The sequence below is a fragment of the Centroberyx gerrardi genome, chromosome 17 (assembly GCF_048128805.1).
Source record: "Centroberyx gerrardi isolate f3 chromosome 17, fCenGer3.hap1.cur.20231027, whole genome shotgun sequence".
In the NCBI taxonomy this organism is placed as follows: domain Eukaryota; kingdom Metazoa; phylum Chordata; class Actinopteri; order Beryciformes; family Berycidae; genus Centroberyx; species Centroberyx gerrardi.
This window is the reverse complement of record NC_136013.1, coordinates 4,327,539-4,349,058: the sequence shown is the minus strand read 5'-3', so window position 1 is coordinate 4,349,058 and position 21,520 is coordinate 4,327,539. Positions and strand designations below refer to the sequence as shown.

Sequence of the window (21,520 nt, the reverse complement as noted above, 5' to 3'; positions counted from 1 at the left end):
TAATTTTGTAACCGGATTTGAAGATTTTGATCAGTATTCAATATAATGTATTCGCCAATTGTGGCTGGGCACCATGTCTAAACTAGGCCATATCATTCTATAGTGGAGTTGTCTATGCATACATATGTGTGTGTGTGTGTGTGTGTGTGTGTTTGTGTTAATGTCTGCTTGCATTTGTGTGCGTGTGTATGTGATTAATTTATGTCTACGCCTGCATGCGTGTACGTGATGCTAATTTCCCGGCGCAATGCTGATTTAATTTCCATTTTCTAACGACCACAGTTACCTGGCAGTGAGATGCATTCCTGGTTGCGAGGTTCCCACTGGCAGTTCTGGTCCACCGCGCAGCTCTTGCAGCTGGTTTTCTTGTTGCAGACGTAAGAGGGGTTGTCCTTGGGGCAAACTTCATACTCCATTATGGCCCCCTGGGAAGAGAAAACACGGTAAATACCAGGCATCAACTCTTAGGACTCGCGGTACCAAGTTATTACATTTCATGCTCCATAAATGACACTCGTTCATGCGGCATAATGAAATGTTATTTCATTACGAATGGAATGCACAACAATTTCATTAAGACGACCCCAAGTCTTTTTAAGTTTATGAGATTTCCGGTGAAAAAGATGAAAGCATTTGTGCCGTACATAATGAGAAACAACCTTATTATATCGGCGATGAAAAAGAATTTCTTTGTGAAGACTTAATTATCTAAGTTGAAAAAGATGTTGTGGATATTTAGCACAGGCAGGCGTGAATTGAAAACCCACGGAGGGAGTCTGGAACGAGGAACCGATTATCAACATAGTTATAGTGAGAGAGGCTGCCTATAACTGGAAGATTATAGCTTCAGTCCCAACTACAGACAATGTGCCTCCATCAACGCCTGTGTTTTTTGTTTAAGTTTTCCACGTTTCACAGAGCCATCACACACTGGAAGTATGGCTGGCATTTTTTATTTTTTTTTTTAAGCTTCTGATGGGTTTTGAATCTCTTCAGCTCTACCTCAACAAATAATGAATGCATAACAGACAAACACTTGAAAGCAAAAACAATATAGAACGCCGTTAAAGGCAATCATTTTACACCCTATTCATTTTGATGTTAGACTGAAAGGGGGAGGATGCAGAATCCCTTATTAAGGCGAAAAATTATGTTATTATTATGCGAGAGGACAATTGCATGCAGGTCTAGCATCCTACACTCTGATATCAAGCCAGCTAAACTCCACCAACCAGGGAATGTTGACACCATTATCACATGATTTATGCCAGCGTTGGAATATGGACAATTTTAAGAAAGCACTTATTTCATGTACTTTCAGAACCAATTCCTTCAGTTAAGGAATGTCAAAGAACATCTGAGTGTTTCTGGAGAAAGCGGCTCCTCACACTTTCCACCAAACGTGTTCGCTGGTGCTCGACAAATGAGTCCGGTCATGGTTTCTCCTGCAAACTAATCTTTACGGCGCCAACCTGGCCTGAAAGCGTTTTTTTCCTTAGAACTGGCTTCAAATGAAGAGTTTTAGCATCAAATAGTCTAAATGCTGTTTCAGAGAATTTGATTAGTATTGGTTTCACTGGAGCATTTTAGTGTCACGTCATCTCGATGCTGTATCAGAGGCTTTTCCACAGCATCAAGAAACATTTCTGAAAAACAACTTTAAAATTGATTCGCTCTGCTCTCTACCTCCTCCCATGGTGCCTTTCGGCGAAAGAAGACCAAAGAATAACTAGCAAACCAGTTTTGAATGTTAAAATTATATTGAATCAAGTGCTGCTTGGCGGATTGGACGCGTGCCAAAATGAGGAGTGGACCTTAGCGATTTGGGGGAAAAAAAACAACTTAAATCATGTTTTAAGAGATATGAATGTTTGCCAGTGAGCGAGGAGACATTAAGGTGCCAGGTTCTTCACCGCCCGGCAGCCTGGGCCAGCTCTCTTACCGTGGCAGAGGTGCAGTTGCTTCCCAGAGAAACACACTGGACTGAACACCACTGGCACCCGTTGGTGTTGGCAGTGCAGCTGTAGCAGTCCGTATACTGGTCACACCTCTCCGTATCAGCATCTGCAAATAAAGTATATATGAAGAGTTTTGCTCCAAACTGAGATATCCGCTATTTGAAGGGGGGAAAAAATGACGCTTACTCTAAGAAAATGATGGTCTTATTTTAACTATTTTACTCCTGTGAAGCACTTTGTGACTTTGCTCTGTGAAAGGTGCTATATAAATAAACTTTACTTACTTACTTAGAAAATGATTGCTGGCATCAAAGTAAAGCACATTATGGGTTATCATTAAAGTCGAGATGAAACGGCATTTCAAGAGTGTCTAACTTCCGTATCGTGACGTATTTCCGAGTGAAACAGGAAAGACAGGCGGGACGTAACGTTGGGAGGAATTTGATTTGAACGTTGAAAAGTGGGCGTGCCATAACACCCGAAGACACACCGAAGTACCGTGCTGTTGCTAGCTAGCTAATGGGTGGATGTCATGATATTATTGGTTGAAATTGGTTATGGGCATGCTTACGTAAGCACACGGCATATTTTGTTTTACAGGAAGAAAACATGATTGAATTTTGATATAAGAATACAAAGAAATTGATTTTTTGTATTTTTTTTGGCATATATTGGTATATAGGTGCACAATATGACCGGGGATGTGATCTAAAAGGGTTAAAAAGGCATTTTTCCATTTCATCTCGACTTTAAAGTCATGAAATCCTGAATAAATTCATATTCTGTGTGGTACATGCAAGTCTAGGGCTGCAACTAACGATTATTTTCACTGTCGATTAATCTGTCGATTATTTTCTCGATTAATCGATTAGTTGTTTGGTCTATAAAAATGTCAGAAAATGGTGAAAAATGTCGATCAGTGTTTCCCAAAGCCCAAGATGACGTCCTCAAATGTCTTGTTTTGTCCACAACCCAAAGATATTCAGTTTACTGTCAGAGGAGTAAAGAAACCAGAAAATATTCACATTTAAGAAGCTGGAATCAGAGAATTTTGACTTATTTTTCTTAAAAAATTACTCAAACCGATTATCAAAATAGTTGGCGATTAATTTAATAGTTGACAACTAATCAATTAATCGTTGCAGCTCTATACAAGTCTACTGCCCACAGCATGTCTTGCACTATAACTGTTCACGTCCTTGCTCCGCTCTATAGAAGGCATTTCTTGATTTTCATTCAACCCAGTCGAACTATCCCATGGTACACTGCTGGAACATTTACATCATGCTACTTGAATGCACATAATGCTGAATGAAGATATATAGAGTCACATTTACAGTCTATTGACCAGAGTACATCTTGCACTGTCCTTCTGCATTCAATGCGAGGCTCTGCTGTCCTTGTACTGTGCAACACTGGGTTGTCAATATGTCTCTGCAGCAAATTCCTGTATGTTTATTTTATTTTGCGATGTAAGTTTTTTCTCCCCCCCCCCTAGTGACGCTCATGCACTGCCCTCTGTATGTCCGATGTGCCTTTTTTTTTATTCCACCCATGAACAATCCCGGGCACCGTCCTTAACAAGGTAATGTGAGAATAAATCGTTCTGATATGAAATCTTGTTACCGAGGAAAACACTAAATAGGGCAGCCTCGCCGCCCACTACGTCAGTTTAGCTTGTCAGCCCCGAGGCTAGATAAGACTGTCAAACTGGAAGCACAATGTGGCGACATACTGTTGGAGTTAAGGGGCCAGCAGACACAGATAATAAGAGAGGTGGTGCGTTGCAGCGAGCGAAGGGGGGAGACACTGGGGCCAAAGAAGAAAAACTACATTTCAATGAGCGAGCGGAGACATGATGAGCAAGGCAAGGTGCTCTCTGTGCTCTCTTGAATGTGTTCATTTTAGATTCTTTTTATCCTATTGTCAATATTATCTGCTTTAAGCGCTCCATCACTGTAAACATACTTGAATAAATGAACTACAACCTGTAACATGTGCGGCTTAGATTTTTTGTTATCATATTTAGCCTTTAACAGTGATTTTAAAAAGTGTGTGACTGGTTGAATTTAGGACAGTGTCTAGTGGATCAAAAAGTGAATTTCCCATCACTGAAAACAGACTTATTCCAGCTTACTCTCCTTACATGATCATTCCATGGTCTTTGGGATATTATAAGGACATTGTGGCTGCAACCATTACACTGATTACTACTGGTTTTTGCATTCATGTTGATCTAGGAATTTAAGTTTTTTCTACTGTTGCACTCAATGCAATTCATTCCTCATAAGTGCTTCACCTACAAGCCTAAAAATGGAAAAGTAGAAAATGTATTTAGTTCCTGTACATTTATTGTGCATGGCAATTTAAGTAATTGTGCTTCTGCGATGAGCCGCAGACAGCTGCGCTCCTGGCTGGGAGGACGGGTCACAGTTCCACCTCTCCTCTCAGCAGGAAGAGCTTTCTACGGGGGAAACTGGGGCAGGACGTCAACACAGACATAGCAGAGGCCTCCCTGGTATTAAATCTGCCTGAAAGATATGCCGGTGCGCAGTTTTCATCTCCCGGCGCTTCTGTAGATGCCGACCCTGGAAAATGAGACCGGCCGTGTTGGGGAAACGGAGGATTTTTTTTCCCACAACCGTGACAAATGGCAAACGGCAGACGAAAAAGAATTCTCGGCGGGAGGCGAAAGACCCGGCTGCGCCGTCCCTGATGATTACCTCTTCCTCTACTCCCAACACACACACACTCACACACAAACAAACGCACATGTGCACACACACGCATCCCTAGACAAGGCACTGATTCTTGAGAACTGGGACAAACCAGGTCTTAATTTTGAAGAAAATCTAATCAGACGTTTATAGAATAAGTTCTGAGCCATCAAGCTATGTTTCGATGCAAACTCCTGATTCTACCATTTTTTCACAAAATCCATGCATGTCATTACTTTGTGTCAACACCATCAGACAACATGCTATTCTGATTTCCTTCCTCTCAAAATATCCCCTTCTGTTTCTCATTTACATAGTTGCATATATGTGCAATTACATGTTCAGTGTTGACGTTTGTTTCCATTTTTTTACCCTTTTAGTGAGAAAAATGGTGAGGAAATTATGCTTATTTTAAGTACACACGTTAATGAAACATGAAGGTGCTGATAAAACACATTTTCACATATCACCCATGTGCTCTACACACAGGAGTCGTTTCGTTTTCCCCCTGCTGCCTCTGAACCCTACTTACAATGCATACATTACACAAATCTTTACATTATAAAGGGGTGTTGACATATCAAGGCTGTGACAGCAGTAATGTCAACATAATAGGTCTAAATGATCAAAAAGCAGCATACAAGCACACACGTGTACACACACACACACCCTGGTGACACATATTTGCTATTTTCAATCTCTGACTTGCATCGGCAGCCTGTGACAAACAAGCTATTTCAGACAGTCTATAGATCTCATCGGACGTCACGCTGCTGTGAATGCAGATGAGGGCGGCAGGAAATCAAGGAGAAACAGCGAGACAGGGAAAAGCTCCCGTGTTCAATTTACGTAGCGGATGAACACCGGGGCTGGATCTCAACACGACGGGAGAGGTGGTGTGAATACGGGGGGCGGGGGTGTGTGTGGGTTGGGGTTTCCACCTACATGATCTGGTATTACAGGAGGCCGGGAGCTGCTGCGGCTCCTGAGCGTCGGGGCTGCTCTCCCAGGGCAGGCAGGACCCTTGGGTGCTGTTCCAGAGGCAGCGGATCCCCGGCCAGGCCTGGCCGCACGACGCGGCGCCGGAGAAGGCCGGGCAGCTGGGCGAGGTGTACATCAGGACGTCGCTCAGCAGCAGGCTGTTGAAGCCCCCGAACACATACATCACACTGTAAGACAAGAGAGGCGAGGGGAAGAGACGGGGAGAGAGAGAGAGAGAGAGGGAGAAGGACAGAGAGAGAGAGAGATGTTAAACCAAAGGGCTTTGCAAATCCGATCCGGCAGAGCAGGTACAAGCCAACAGGAGGGCGAGGTGAGAACAAGGTGAGAAGAGGGAAGGGATACATGAAAGACAGGAAATAAGACGAGTCGATTTCTGCCCGGCAATCTCCCCGGGTTTCGACCCCCTCTGCACTGTGAGCGCTGGAGGAGCTTAGTCAGAGTAGTCTTCCCCTCCTCCTGGGCTTCCACCCCCCCTCGCAAGTCCATTAAATCCCCAACAAGCGCTCCCTTCCTGTGCGGATGGACCTGACAGAGCCCCCTGCTGTGGTGCGTGTGTGTGTGTGTGTGTGTACATGTGTGTGTACAAGCCAGGTCCGGGGCATCTCTGAACATCTCTCTCCACTGGCCTTTGTGCAGCTGCTGGGATTAGTGTGTGACTGTGACTGTGTGTGTATGTGTGTGTGTGTGTGTGTGTGTGTGTGTGTTGGTGGCGGCTGGGCGGGAAAGGATGGACAATTTGCACCAATCTGATCAAAACCCTCCTCGGATCAGAGAGAGCTCACTTCAAACCGCTCGTTCTGGACGTCCCGCTGAGCGGAGGGATCAGGAAGAGGCACGCGGGAGGGGAAGAGGAGGAGAAGGTGAGCGGTTTTGCAGGGTCTACGTGTGGCTCGCCGCTACTACCCATGATGCTCTCTTTCTCATTTAAAAGCTGCGAGTCATCACGGAGAGGATGACTGAGACAGTTGAAGGGCGTATTAAGTGAGGATCTGTATGGTCTGCTCTCCATAGAAGGTACTGCACTCTCCCCTCTCACTGACTGAATAAATGAATGGATGGATGAGTCAGGGTTTCCCACACTCACTTGGATATCAAATTCAAGGACTTTTTCAATGACTTTCAAGGCCTTGTTTGGTGAAATTCAAGACTCAAAACTGCCATGTTTTGGGGTTAGATCTAATCAAAATAAAGGGATTGGAAGCACCTTACTTGTGCAACGGCAAAATATGTATTAAAGCTTTATTAAAAAAGCTTTATTAAAGCTTCAAAAGCTCATAAATGCTCTTCCTCAGGCAACACTGAGCTCAAAACATATTGCATACTCTCCATGCTTGTAGCCTATATACAGTATGTTCACCTGCTGTTGTTCATTTATGCACTTTTGAAGATTTAATAAATATTTTAATCCATTTAGTTTGATTGTATCCTGTGCAACTTTGGAAGCCCTTTTTCTCCCCACTGGTTTTTGAGGTGCATACTTGGGGTTAGATATGACATTGGTCAAAATGAGTCATCATAGAGGAATCGTTTTTTTACTCATGATCTTGTCAAGAAATCCTGGTGAAAGCATTGATTTTAAAGCTGCTGCTGCACAAATCTCCATCCCGGGGTTTTCCTCAGGTTGTGAAGTGTTGATCCCGGGATGGAGAGAAGTCCAGAGAGCTTATTGATGCATCTGGGCGCTTTATTTTAGTAACAAATCAAATACTTTCAAGGCCATCCTTTCATTTTCGAAAAACGTTATTAAAGCCTTATTTTATTTTTCTCAAATCCACAAACTTTCAAGGATTTTCAACATCCGTGGGATGAATACATGCTAACCCATCCGTCAGCAAAAGGATCAAACTGTTAATCAATTGTATATGCAGAGGGATATGTATTGTGTACTTATCATCTTTTAAATAACTTCTAAAACCGCATTTTTATAGACTTACTTTCATGTAATTGTTTTTTGATCTTGCCCACTTTTAATCTCGTGTTGTTTCTTTTGTTGTTTATCTCATTTGGTTTTTCTTTTACCCCATTTTCTCTTCATTGTGTTTCCTATTTTTATCTCCCCATTATGTATTTAATGATTCTTGTTTTTAGGCCTTTCTGTAAAGCACTTTGTAAACTATAAATGCAGCTTATTATTATTGCTGTGAGTATTGTCTGGTCCCCCTTTGCACTACACATGAGGCCCTGTTGTCCCTGCATGTGTCAGTATGTACTGTGAAACTAGTCTGCACAGTTGTAAAAATATCTTTGCACCAACATCACCAAGACAAATGAAAATGTATGTGATTAAAGCAATGTTCCACTTAGTTTTAACATGGGGGGGTAACTCGGCTCTTAACCGGCATGAAAACCAGAATATAATCTACTCACCAAGATCGGATGCAGCCGGACGAGTTCGTAGCGTTCAGATTTTTACTTCCAATTCATATGAACGAAGCCACGAAAATACCCTGAAAGCTGCATCCGATCTTAGTGAGTAGTTTATATTCTGTTTTTCATGGCAGTCAAGTGCTGAATAACCCCCATGTTAAAACTAAGTGGAATATTGCTTTAAGGTGATTCTGAATTTGAAGAATGAATGAATGAACGAACGAACCCTCTATTGCCCCTGAGGAAGAAAAAAAAAAGAAAAAAAAAAGGCATCGTCGGCGAGGATCGACTCAAACAGAGGCGGTGAATCATGTTGATATTTGATACCTTCTCTACAACAGGATGTATAATTTAATATGGATCGGTGTGCCTTGCTCTGTTGGCGGTGCAGATAATGCTTAGCGATGACTCATCCCTTCTGGTCGCAGCACTATCCTTATCAGAATCTATTCATATCGCAGCCTAATACTGACACGTCACGCATGAACGCACAGAGGGTTTTTCTTTAAAAAGGGTGGCAGCGAGGTGTGGAAGTTTTCAGGTACGCCGTCTCTGTCGGGTGTCTCGTCAATGCTTGCCCTTCCCCCCCCTCCCCCCCACCCCCATGCTGCCATACAGTTCATGTTAGGGTTAATCAGGGTTAAGGGTCAACTCATTTGATTCAAGATGTGGATTTTCTTCAGAATTCAAATACTGGAAATCTTTTGGCATTCAATAATTCCATCTATAGGGAAATTAGAATACAGGCTCTGGACTAGGACTGCAGAATTAATCCTGCATGATCATATGAATAAAAATGAATGGAATAACTAGACGATATTTGCACATTGGCAATATCGAACCATTTCATTCACAAGGTCCGCTGCAGTTAAAAACAGTCAAGATATATACGATGACAAAAGAGGAGTAAAATAAGTTTGTTCTTGAAAATCATCACAACTAGTAATAGTGATCACAACATCTAGATCAAAATAACGGGGATTATATTTTTAGCCATTATCCTGCAGCTTTATTCTATGGTATGTGAACTGCTGTTTTGAACTGTGTGAAATTGAAATGTAACGGACCACAAACCTGGTGAGTGTGTGTGTCCTTCATAAACCTCCTGATCAAGATTTGAAGGATTTCATTCCAATATTACGACATGTTGATTTTGGAGAAAACTTTGCTATCTGAAATGTTTTAGTCAATATTTGAAAAACAGAGTTATGTTCTCAACAGCGTGACTGTTTTGCCAACAAAGCTTTTAAAGATAACTCATAACTTTAATGGTGACCCATAAATGTTCTTTACTTTCTTGGGAGCGATCATTTTCTAAGATTAGGCGTCATCTTTCCAACCAAATGGTGGGTATTTCAGTTTGGAATGCATATTGTTGTTTATTTGCAACAGACCTCCTGCTGAGTGTGTGCAGTTTGTGTCTGCAGCCATGTTCCAAGAGCAGAAATGTGATCATGAATATGAACAACTAGGAAAAGAAGCAGGGAAACTGTAATCTCCCATTAGAAATAACAGGGGAAGCTGAAAACTCCCATAACACAAAACTCATGAAAAAGAAAAATCCCAGTAAATGACAAACCTTCTGACCTTTGCAGGAAAATTTGTACATTTTAACAATTTATTTATATCCACATAGAAGAAAACATATTAAGATCAGACGCGCTCACATGCTTGCTTGCTAAAACATATGCCATTTCATAGAGGCTTTTATTCAAAGGGCCTTTAAGTACCATGACTTCATACATGTTTTAACATGTGTGGGGATGGAAGCCCTAACCCTGGCAGTGTTGGTACCATACTTTACCTGTTGGCCTATATAAGAACACAACAAATTAAAATAAACATGAAGGCAAGGCCCGGTTTTGTTATGAACATGCTTTTTAAGTAATGATGCTCTTTTTCTTTCTCATTTCATTTAGTATTTTTAACCACTTTTTCTTTTTAATACGCTTCCCATTTTTTATCTTCCTGTTAGATACTTAGCTGTTCTTGTGATGACATTTTGCAAAGCACTTTGTAAACTCTGCTTTTACATAAGTGCTACATAAATTACTACCTGTCACTGAAGACTGCAGAGTGCCCGAAGCGGTTGACATCGTGGTGGAGGTCTGGTCTGGGCAGCACCGTCCACTCGTCACACGCTGCAAAAACACAGAAGAAAAGACAGACAGAGGTCAAACTCTTGACCTGCTTCCAGATATTAAATCATACGTCTTCAAACAACGGCAAATTCAACTGACACGCAGTGGGTTGTTAGCGAGACCTTTAACAGCTTTCAAACCCGTGACAACCGATGTGTCAGTCTCTGGAAAAGTGTCCTTGACCGAGACACCAGACTGACAGGAGTAACGGTCCTGACTATGAATCCTTTGGGAAAATGTGGACAGGTGTGTGTGTGTGTGTGTGTGTGTGTGTGTTCATGTGGCACTGACACTGTCGCCTCACAGCAAGAAGGACTGCGGTTCGATTCCCGGCCTTGGTCCTGTCTGTGTGGAGTTTGTATGTTCACCTGGGTTTCCTCTGGGCGCTCCGGTTTCCTCCCAAAAGTCCAAAGTAGGGACGGGACGATGTATTGAAATTCAATATATCGCAATAATTGCAAAAAAGTGACAATACGTATCGCGGGGCAGAAAAATGAATCGCGATATTAGCTCCATTTTATTCTGCTGTAGCAATAACAAATGAGACGCGTGACCATCACAATTTCTCAAGCTCTCCATCCAAATTATATTATTTGCACTTTGTAACGACATTTTTAAATTGCTGTTTACATTCTAGCAAGACAACGGCATCGCTAGAAAGATTTGTGTCTCAGAAATAAACATAATTCTGCACAATCAGACTTTGTTGTCATTGGACTTTTATTTATCACATCGTATCGTGGTTGTATTGAATCGTGAAGCCTGTATCGCGTATTGAATCGTATCGTGAGATAAGCGTATCGTCCCGTCTCTACTCCAAAGACATGAAAGTCAGCTGGATTGGCGACTAGGTATGAATTAGAGTGCGAGTGCTTGTCTGTCTAGTTGTGTTAACCATCTGTTTCCTTGCCTTCCACTCACTGCATTCTGGGATAGGCTCAAGCTCCCCCGTGACCCTGAAAAGGAATAAGTGGGTAAAGAAAATGAATAAATTAATATGGCAATCGTGTGCCCTAGATTTCCTAAATTAAACTCGGTACAGTATGTGACGGTGTGCATCATGAGTCAGCACAAAACAAAACAAAAAAAAAAAAAAAGATTAGGCGTGTGAGCTTGAAAGTCAAAGATGTTGTAACACAAAACAGTGACTGCAGTACATCACCTTCATCCTGTACAATGCAGTGCAAGTCATCATGGTTTCCCAGAGGAGAGAATGACATCTATGAGACGTGCACATTCGCAGGCGGACAGTGCCCTCTGGTGTCGGTGACGGGTAGCGCAGGTGGCGTGGCGCACTGGCCCGGCAGAGTGTGGAGTGGGGATTTATTACCATGCCATCCACCAATGTCAGGACAGCGGACAGCCCTTAAATCCTACGCTCTAATTGAGTTCAGCTTGTTAAGGAGGGGCAATTAGTCCTCGGAGCGCGGCCCATCTCGACCGTAATTACCAGACAATTACAGAGCCGCCGCTATGCCACTGTCCCCGCAGCTGTTCGGTGGCGGGGCGGGGGCGGGGGGGTTGGGAAACAGTCCGCTAGACTTTTCTGTCCAATTACAGAGTCAGACGGAGGACGGGGAGTGGCAGGGTGGGGACAGGGGTCACAGCTGGGGAAAAAAAACACTCATAAACTTTTTAATTCATGAAGTTAAACTCCAACGCAAACTCTCCGGGGAAAACATAAAAACAATTCATTTTCCGCGGTGGCCAATTTGAGGAGAGTTACTCTCATTACGCCACTCAATAGAGGGCATGCGGTATGCTGAACGTATAAATGGGACACTATGCTAAGAATTAAATTAATGCGATACATCCACATGTGCTGCTGCAATCTATCATCTGCTCTTTTCAACACCAGTGCAGATGAGCCGTCGAATGAAAAAGGGGAGTTTGGTTCCACCATGCAATTCTCATGAACAAAGCCAGTCGCACAGGGGGTTCTTGGCCCCCGGAGATTGTAATTTCGCTGCCTGTCAATCACCCCGTAATGACGCGGAAAAACAGGATGTCCTGGGGCCATTTCGCGGCCTGCAGGGAATACTCCATATCATCCAGACAGACTGAAGCCTCCCATTAATGAGGGGCTTATGACAGCACTGCGGAAGACGGCAGACTCAATTTTCAACTATGTTTGCAGGCAACAAGCCAAATGAGGATGCGAGTATGGATTCTGACAAAGCTCTTCCAACTTCTATTAGGACATATCAGAGAACTTTGATTGTTCTTTTGATTAGCAGTCAACATCAGTGTGCTGTAATTGAAAGCAATCAACTTCTGATCTTGATACTTAATGAAATAAATAAAGAGAGAAAACCCTGTTTTTATCCAGGGAAAGTTGGCTGAGCACACATGCCGTTTTTCAGCAACACCCGGCTTCTCATCAGTTCCACGCCTTCACATCCGGGAGTTGCCCTGAACAACTACTATCTTCTGCTGTTGGCCACTGACCAGCTGTACCGGAGCAACTGGGGGTTAAATGTCTTGCTCGAGGGCACGTCAATTATTGAAGGAGGGAAGAACGATACTCAATCACTTCCCTCGCCATTATTTTTTTCTGCTAGTCCTGGGATTCAAACAGACGGCTTTCTGGTCACAAGCTTGCTTCTCTAATGCTGCGCCTGATATCATGAAGGTAGAGTGCTGCTAGAGATATAATACAGGTCGGAGAAGTGACCTTGTCTCCCAGTAGCCACCAGTTTGAATCCCCAGACTGGCGGGGAAAGTGCTCAGATTAGTAAACTTCCTCCTCTCTACGGTTTACCCCTCACGTACCTTCGAACACGACATCTGACCCCCGATTGCTCCAGTGGAGCTGCTCAGTGGCCGGCAGTAAAAGACTGTGGTTGTACTGGGCAGCTCCCAGGTGTGAATGTGAGTGACCGTATGAATGTAAAGCAGGGCAGGCGCTGGGAAAAAAAATAATTTAATAAATCATGCATGCTCAGCAGAACCCTTCCCCGAGCGCGGCAGCAGGAGGAGCGGCAGGAGGAGCTGCTGGGGTGCAGGCGGTACTGACCCAGGTCGTAGGCCATGAAGTCGGAGGAGAAGCACTTGGCCCCGTGGCTCATGGATGTGTCGTTGTGCGTGTTTCCTCCAAACACTAGCATCGTCCCGCTCACTATCGCCGCCGTGTGGAGGTAGCGGAAGAAGCCGCTGTCCCTCAGAATGACCCTGGACAAACACACAGTTCATAGATGTTATAGTTATTGTTTCAGCCGAGAAATGTGGTTGGTCAAAGAGTTATTCCAACAGTTTTAAGACAGCACACACACTTACTGGCGACCACTAATACAGTCAATTAATAATGCTGTTAATAAGCTATGATACACTTGTACATGATCCTCTGCTGCACTTTGTACCTATTCATGCATCAATGTTGTACCTCTGATCACAGTAAATAATGGCCTCTTGGGTAATATTGCTGTAGCATAATATAGTATGCCAGTATTAGTGCAGTACAGTATATTATAGCATAGTATTGGTGTAGTATAGGATATTGTTAGTAATGGAAAGATGAGAGATGACAGCCAACGCATCAGTGTAAATGTAAATCATGTCATGTCATTCTCAAAAGGTGTTTGTGATTCTGTTAGTTCTCTTGATTTTATCTGTACTTCTGCTCTCTGCTGCACTGTAAAGCACTTTGTGACATGTTTTTTTTCTTAAAAGCACTTCCTAAATAATTCTTACTTGAAAAGTCTCAGTAAGTGAACACAGTGGAAGTGGAGCTACAAGTGGATACAGCACAGACTCACTCCAGTTTTCCCCTAATGTCAGTGGGTTAGCAGACCAACTGGACACCAATGTGAGCGTAGAACAGCAACAATGTTATACAAAGATAATACTTACAAAGATAAAAACAAACATGTAATGTGTAGCTAACTGGGCAGTAATCCTTTTTATAATGTATGCTGATGGCTGCAGGTCTGAGCGTCATTCAGAAGTCTATTTTAAGTTACAACACATTTATCAAAGCTATATTTAACCCGTTGATTAAGAAAGCATGAAGGCCTGGGGGAGTTGTTACATGGGAAGGAAGCTCTTCATGTATGTACAAAGCTCCTTCCTACACATTTCCCATTTCAAATTGCAAAATTTTATGAAAACATACATTTCTTGACTATATCTAGACCACACAAAACGCACAGTCATGTTTGAATAAGTGTGTAAAACTTTTGTTGCTCAGATGCAGTGTTTTAGTGCAATTCCTAAACTTTGTACAGTGATGTATAATCATTGTTCCGTTGCACTGAAGTCAGTGTTTCCCTGTAGCATGTGTCAGTATGTTTTATTTCACTGTGCTGTTGATGTTTCTCTCCACCAAAGCCAGACAAAATCCTTTAAATTTATTTCACTTGATAAATCACATGGTTCTGAAGGCTGAGAAGAACAAAACAAAACAAAACAAATCACCAGCCAAAAACAGAAGCATACCATTTGCTCTTGTCCACATCGAACTTGTACAGGTCTCCTGCCAGGCCGTACTTGTTGGCGCTGAAGGCCTTGTACCCTCCGTGGATGTAGATGGCTCTGGTGCCGGGGTCGAACACACTGCTGTGGCCGTAGCCGCCCTGGACCAGCGCGCCGTCTGTAGACACAGCGCTCCATGTGTTCTTGGCTGGAGAAAAGAGAGCCAGGTTAACATCTGAGCGACAGGGAGTTATCTTCAAGTTATCAAAATAATTGAACTACCAAGTAGAGACGGAAGAGGAACTACAGGTAAAGGAAGGTCTCTGAGGGTTTTCGGTGGAGGATCAGTCAGTTCACCCACCTTTGTATTTGTGAAATAGGGTCTAGCCAGCTTTATAAGCCGATATAAATCTCATTTTCTCATCTCGTCAAATCATGTTGTAACCTCCTGGTATGCATTACAAGTACGAAAGCAGCATCAGGCTGATATCAGTTTGTATTGTGATTCTTCAGCTGATGGTGATCGCCAAATTACTTTTTCATTTGCTGCTTTATCACTGATGTGAGCAAACGGGGATCGGGGTGGGAAATGAACTCTTGGCGGGTGAATTCATCCCCATTCCTCAGACAGATTGGCTTTTAGAATAGAACAAGCCCTCTAAATGATGTTTGGTTGCCTGCCAACGCGGCTGGTGGAGTACACAGATTTACCAGCCAGGGCCAAAATATACCAGCATTAGCTTGGTGGCTGGTGTTAATTTCCGATTTTTACAATTTAGGCATTTGGCACATGCGCCTATCCAGAGCGATTTACAAGGAGTGAACAGCCCGGGGTTGAGTGTCTTCCTCAAGGACACATCAACGGGACACATGGCGGTTGCGAGGACTGAACCGGTGATGTTTTGGTTACAGGTTTGGTCTCTCTGCTGCCCCCTGACAGCGCTGACAACTTACCGATGTTGTATTCCTGGACTTGGCTGATGTAACCGTAGAGAGGACAGTGTCCAAACAGAACCAGCATGATCGGACCGGCCCCGTCCTGGATGGGAGGCACGATGTGGGCCGAGTGTCCCACCACGGCGTACTGGTCTTTGGCCCGCGGGCTCAGCAGGACCCACGTCTGGTTCTGGATGTGGAAGACCCACAGCTGGCTGGACACGTTTCCCGTGGAGTCGATCTTCCCTCCGTACATGTAGATCTTCCCCTGGAGCAAACCAGGAGACAACGGAGAAGAATTAGCTTGTAAATATGAGTTCCACTCCAAAAATGAAATATACACATCATCTAGTGACACAAAATGATTTAGAGCATAAAAAAACCCAAAAAAGTATTTGTTAAAGGCTAGAAGGAAACTTTAGCCTTCTACAATCTGGATCTTCTATTTTTTATTTTTTATTTTTATTTTTTTCTCTATTTGTTGAATGTTTTTGATAACTTTTCTAAAATGTGATAAATGTTTTAGACACAAACTCAGACAAACATTGTAAACTATTCATTTGAATCGACTAAACTAAATAATAATTTAGTTATTAGGGATATAGTTTAGGGATGTGAATGTCACAGAGAATATACTGTATCACACACACACATATATATATACAAGTGTGTATCCAAAAGGTTTCCATTCTTCCCATGAAAGTGACTCCTGGTGAAAGCTAAGATCCCTTATTGATTTTACCTGTTAAGTCCACTTCAATAAGGAAAGGGAGGAGGCGGCTTTAAAAGGATTGTTTTAAGCCTTGAGACAACAGACATGGAGTGTCTGAGCGGTGGTGCAACTCAGTATTAGGAAGGCGGCATAACGATTGGTACAATCTGTCACTCCTTATGCTTGATTTACCCTATGAGGATCACTAAAGATCAATCTAATCCATTCTAACCTTTGTCAAAGAGTTGAGGGACATTCCTTGAACACATCAAAAACACTGGGGACTCTCCAAGTAAAATTCAAACCCTTGAGCAATATCCTTCCTATTGTCCTTCAGTTTTGAATAATAATAATGTCTGCCTCCTCCAGACAAAGACTAGCAGACAGCGCTGAGTAAGTTTAACCTTATTCCCTAGACTTTACTCCCAGTCAGTTTCCTACAGAGCAATGCTTCTCCTGAAAGGCTGAAGACAGTCTGGATTGCACAGCGTCTTTCACTGCTGGAGCGGGAGAATTATAGACTTGAAAAAAGGCATCCGTACACTCAAGATTGTGAGTGTGCGGATGCCTTTTTCAAGTCTATAATTCTCCAGCTCCAGCGCCTCAACCGAGCCTTGTACCGGGTGAGCGGCGTCTTTTCTTCAGTTTGACTTCAGGAGGAGTCATCTTTATTTCCATGTACTTGATGTTTGCAAGAAATGATGGATAATGTTACATAAAGAAACTCCTTGGGATTGGCTTCTAGCAGTAGCTGTAGTTCAGTTAGTGCGTTTTGGATTTTGTGTATTTTAAGCAGATTTGGATGAAATAAGCACTGGAATATGGTAGCAATGCTCTCTTTGTTTTTCCGTTTCTTCAATAGAGAGTATATTCACCGGTCAAAAATAACCGTGTCTGGTTAAATTTGCAAGACTGTAATCTGACGACAGGTAACACATTTCTACTCCAAAGCCTTTGTCGTCTCGATGAAAGGTGTTGCTAAGAGATTAGAGGTGTTATCTGTATCCATGACAGTCATAGAAAACACTTCAAATTATCACATTACTTGTCAAGATGCTCACAGCTGACAAGCCTGTAACTACTGTAGCACCAAGCTGGTTTTTTTCATTTGTTCCTTTTTCAGGAGAGGGAGAGGTGTGCTGCGTATCATATTTTTCTCTTCATTCAGACGGTGAAAAAGGGAAACAGAGAAGTGGGAACACGGCAGAGAAGTTTCTAGTCAGATCCTAGTCAGCGTTTTATAAAGCAGAGTGGGCAGTCTTTTTCCCTTAGTATTACATCAATGGGGAAGCTGACAGCGACACAGAGTAAAGGGAGACCCAGAAGAGAAGCTTCTGGTGGGATGATGTGTTTCCAGGGGCGGGTCTTGACTGCTACACCCTCTCTGGCTGTGAGACTTCTGTCAATTATGTCTCTTAAATCAACATTGATTTGATTTCAGTTCCTCACCCAGCCCACATCGGCTCACAAGACGCATCTATATATCACGGTGCAGTTTGTGCATTACAAACAAACTGCAAAACAAACTCAGGTCTCACTGAGCTCTCTCAAACCACACAGCAGACAGATCGCGTCTTCCTCTGGTGTACCGCCGAGTCTTCCTGCTCCTAATTTATTATTCCATCAGCAGCTCCGAACAGTCTTTCTGGTTGAGAAGAAACCGCTTCATTTAACACTGCGGCGTATCAAAAACCAGAGATTTATACAGCATAATAGTTCCAGACAGCAACCAGATACTATCAAAAGCATAAATAAAAAGGACAGGGAGTCTGCGATTTTTCCGCTTGTGTCACTACTTAATTTTCTTGTCATCTGTTGTTTTGCCTCGTCCTCTTTTGATGTCAAGTCCATATTACGCTGTGGCTGAGTCGACAGAAAAACAGATTTGTAGTGTGATATATGAAATATACTGCAAATATGAGGGAAATGTATATATGTAGCATTATGTGTACAGTGTACCGTCTATTTAACATCCTGCACTGACCCCCTGCTGTCCCTGCACCATGTGTTACTATGCAAGTTGTCAATACAGCTCTGCATCAGTGCCACCCAGGCTTTGCATTTAAAATGTCTCCGATTCAGAAAAGGCTTCCTTCACCTCCCTGTCCTGGTACATATGCATTTGACTGTCATCCCCGCCGCTCTCCGTACCTCGTGCAGAGCCAGAGAGTGTCCGTATCGCGGCGTGACGGAGTTGACAGAGGGGTCGAGGGGCAGCCAGCTCTTCGCACTGAGGTTGAATCTACAGAAAGAGAGAGGCAGGAGACAGGGTGACAATGAGGAACACCTTGGGGATGATTTTAGCTCACCTGCACATTGTGTTATTTGTTTTCTCTCCTCTGTGTTTTATCATTTTATATGTCAAAGAAAATAAACTGTAAACAGTGCAGCCAGTAGCGCCTTGATATAAGACATTCTTACACCAAATGGTCCATCTGGTGAGCTTATTCTTTTGACACATACATTTTTAATTGCATTATGTTATATTATGTCCACATTGTAAACATAACCACAGGGGTACTTGTTACTGTAGATACTGCCAGGGAGCCAACTGTTAGCATCCCCTACTGGGACAAACAAGCTCAACAGTGACAATCAGGAGGAGAATGATACGACTGTCCAGTACCAGACATAAGGGAAAGCTGTTTTTTGTGGGTGGAATATCCCTTTACTGATTTTTTGGCCTCACATATAGATTTTGAGTAATAAGACCAGGACCTTGGCCAGACTAGAGCTCCATAAACACCAAACGATGGGCCGAGGGAATGAGTGTTTTTTTTTCCTGGGTGGAGTTCAGGGTAAGTAGCACCAACTCTAATTTTATGGTTTTAATTACATCCTGCACTGTCTGTCCGACAGAGAGCCGTCTTTACAGCGCTGTCTTCTTTTTCTTGTTGATTTCAACAGAAACAAAGCGCTGTTGCTTGTTCCCGACTGCACTGACAGCCGAGCATTATCTTAGCGCTCGACACAACAGAGGGCTGTTAAGTTAAAAATATTAAATTTTTTGCAAAAGAGACACTGCAGTTCAAAAACACATTCTCAATAGTCGCATAGCAACAGCAAGTCTGGCAGACCTTCTGGATAAAAGCACCAAGCTAAAATGCCTAAAATGTAAGTGTAGGTCTGGGCAGGCGCAGGAATCCGAGGGACTGTACTTACGCTTTGACCATGTGGTAATCAGAGGCATTGAAGACGTAGCCTCCGATGACCCACATGATGCCCTGGTCCACCACGGCCTTGTGGGACGCCCTGGCCAGCCCGACCTCGGTGTACTCCTCCCTGCTCCAGTAGGAGGAGTTGGCAGGAACCGAGACGGAGCAGTCGGGACCTGGGGGGGGGGGGGAGGGGAGGAAACCGGAGCGTCAGTCACAACACGAGAGGCAGAGTGACGCAGGGAGCTCGGTTAAGATGATTTATTTGCACGTATAAAATTAGCTCAGCTCAAAAGAGACAAAATACAAACAAAAATGAATCAACATAAAAGCAGAAACACGCTTTGCATCTGAAAAAGTTCCTCCATTAAAAAAGGGAAGATGAAATTTTCAAAGCCTCCCATTAGTTTTCTTTTAAGTCCGGGAGCCAGGCAGAGTGTACAAAAGATGGGGGGCCACCTGCTCTTTCCATAAATTGACTGACTAGGTGAAAACCATGATCCATTATTGATTTCACTTATTAAATCCCCTTGAATTATGAAGAGGAAATGTAGATGAAGGGGCAGAGAGGTTAAACAAGCATTTTTAAGCCTTGAGATAACTGAGGCATTGATTGGGGCGAAAGCGGCAGCAACTAAGATTAGAAAAGTGTCCCTACAGTTTTGTACACTAAACGCAAGCTGCATAGTAATGTTACATAAAAACTGATTACTTGCTGGAGCATTATTTGGCAAAATTAAACTTTACAGAACTTTCCATTGGGGAAGCAATGACAACTATTGAGGCCTTTCTTCATTTATGTGGAATAACTTTCAAGATAGATGGCTCTGGCCAGTGCTATGTCTGTCCCCGGTTCGGGACAAGAACAATAACACCAGCACAAACCGGAATCATTCCTGAATGAAGGGAAAGGATTCTGGGAAGTCTTTTGGGATGGCCAACAACTGTGAGTCAGAAATAGAGAGGGTGTCTTTGTTCTGACTGGCGCATTGATGTCTTTTGAATCAAGCGGTTGGGGGTCAGTTTGCTAATCTTGTTCATCTATGTCCCTCCCGCCTGATGAAAGACATGTTTGGATTAAAATATTAACCCAACCAATTAGCCGTATCGCTCCATCTTCCAGCAGAATATGATAAGTCAAAACGGCACAGGATGTTATTCACTGGGAGAGTTCCTCATTGGTCATTATAACACAATGCAGAAGTGGTCACGTGACAGGAAAGGAAGTGATGTGATTCACCGTGCCAATCAAGGTCACTTTACTCATTCTCCGGGGTGGTTTTGTTCCACGGCTGAAAACTCCCCATCCACAATCTGACTCCACGATCGCTAAACAAACAAAATCACCTTTGCACCCTTGGTGGCATTTCCGCAAAAGAAAACAAACGCCGCCTTGGCCTCCTTTAAAGATGTAATTTGTTGAGGGCTATGCATCTGTGAAAAGGGAGATTAAATGCAAGGCCGGCTTCACTAACCGAGCATCCGTCTCTGCTTTTGCACTGCCTGGCGTAGAGAATGAGTTCATTTGGAGGCTGACAGCATGGGGTACACTAAGTGCGCTATTCCTCGGCTAAAACACCGTGACAGGGTAATAAAGGCTACGATAACGCCAGTCCGTTTCTCAGCTCCCTCAGCCTTGGTAATTAGATCATGAGCACACTGAGCTGCGGATATAACTGCAGTTAAATTAAGCCATTGTCTCTACTTGTGTAAAGCGGCACCGTGGAGCCGTTTAAGAACTAACAGAGCAGTTAGAGCGCCCAGATGGTCTGATTCGAAAAAGTATGCGTGTCAGGTCATTAACAAATAGGAACGCTCGATATTAATGACCCAATCGGCAGTGATGGGGAAGCTGATCCTGCAGAACCTGGTTTGCTGGAGGCATCTTGGCAACACGATTATCTTAGTCCATTGAGTTACAGTAGAACGAAGATGGATCTTAGGGGGGGGCAGTAGTCTGAACAGTACAGATGAAGGCTTGTAATTGAAAGGTCACCGGTTCGAATCCCTGGATCACCTGGGAAAATCTGGATGGATCAAGTGAATGAGTAACACCGTCTCCACTTAACCCCCATCTGCCCCAGTGGAGCTGCTCTGTGGCCAGTAGATATGTTCTTCATTT

General features: G+C 43.3%; 1 protein-coding gene across 1 annotated transcript in view; it reads right to left on the bottom strand.

The window, feature by feature from the left end:
- The window catches only part of atrn (attractin), a 114,097-nt gene that overhangs the window by 70,661 nt on the left and 21,916 nt on the right, over nt 1-21,520 (bottom strand). The window contains exons 6-14 of the mRNA XM_071922496.2: nt 19,406-19,574; nt 18,395-18,485; nt 15,550-15,799; nt 14,620-14,803; nt 13,202-13,356; nt 10,101-10,185; nt 5,621-5,844; nt 1,943-2,064; nt 287-425 (exon numbers count right to left, since the gene is read on the bottom strand). Coding sequence (XP_071778597.2) covers nt 287-425; nt 1,943-2,064; nt 5,621-5,844; nt 10,101-10,185; nt 13,202-13,356; nt 14,620-14,803; nt 15,550-15,799; nt 18,395-18,485; nt 19,406-19,574 — 1,419 coding nt within the window. The remainder of the gene's footprint in view (nt 1-286; nt 426-1,942; nt 2,065-5,620; nt 5,845-10,100; nt 10,186-13,201; nt 13,357-14,619; nt 14,804-15,549; nt 15,800-18,394; nt 18,486-19,405; nt 19,575-21,520) is intronic.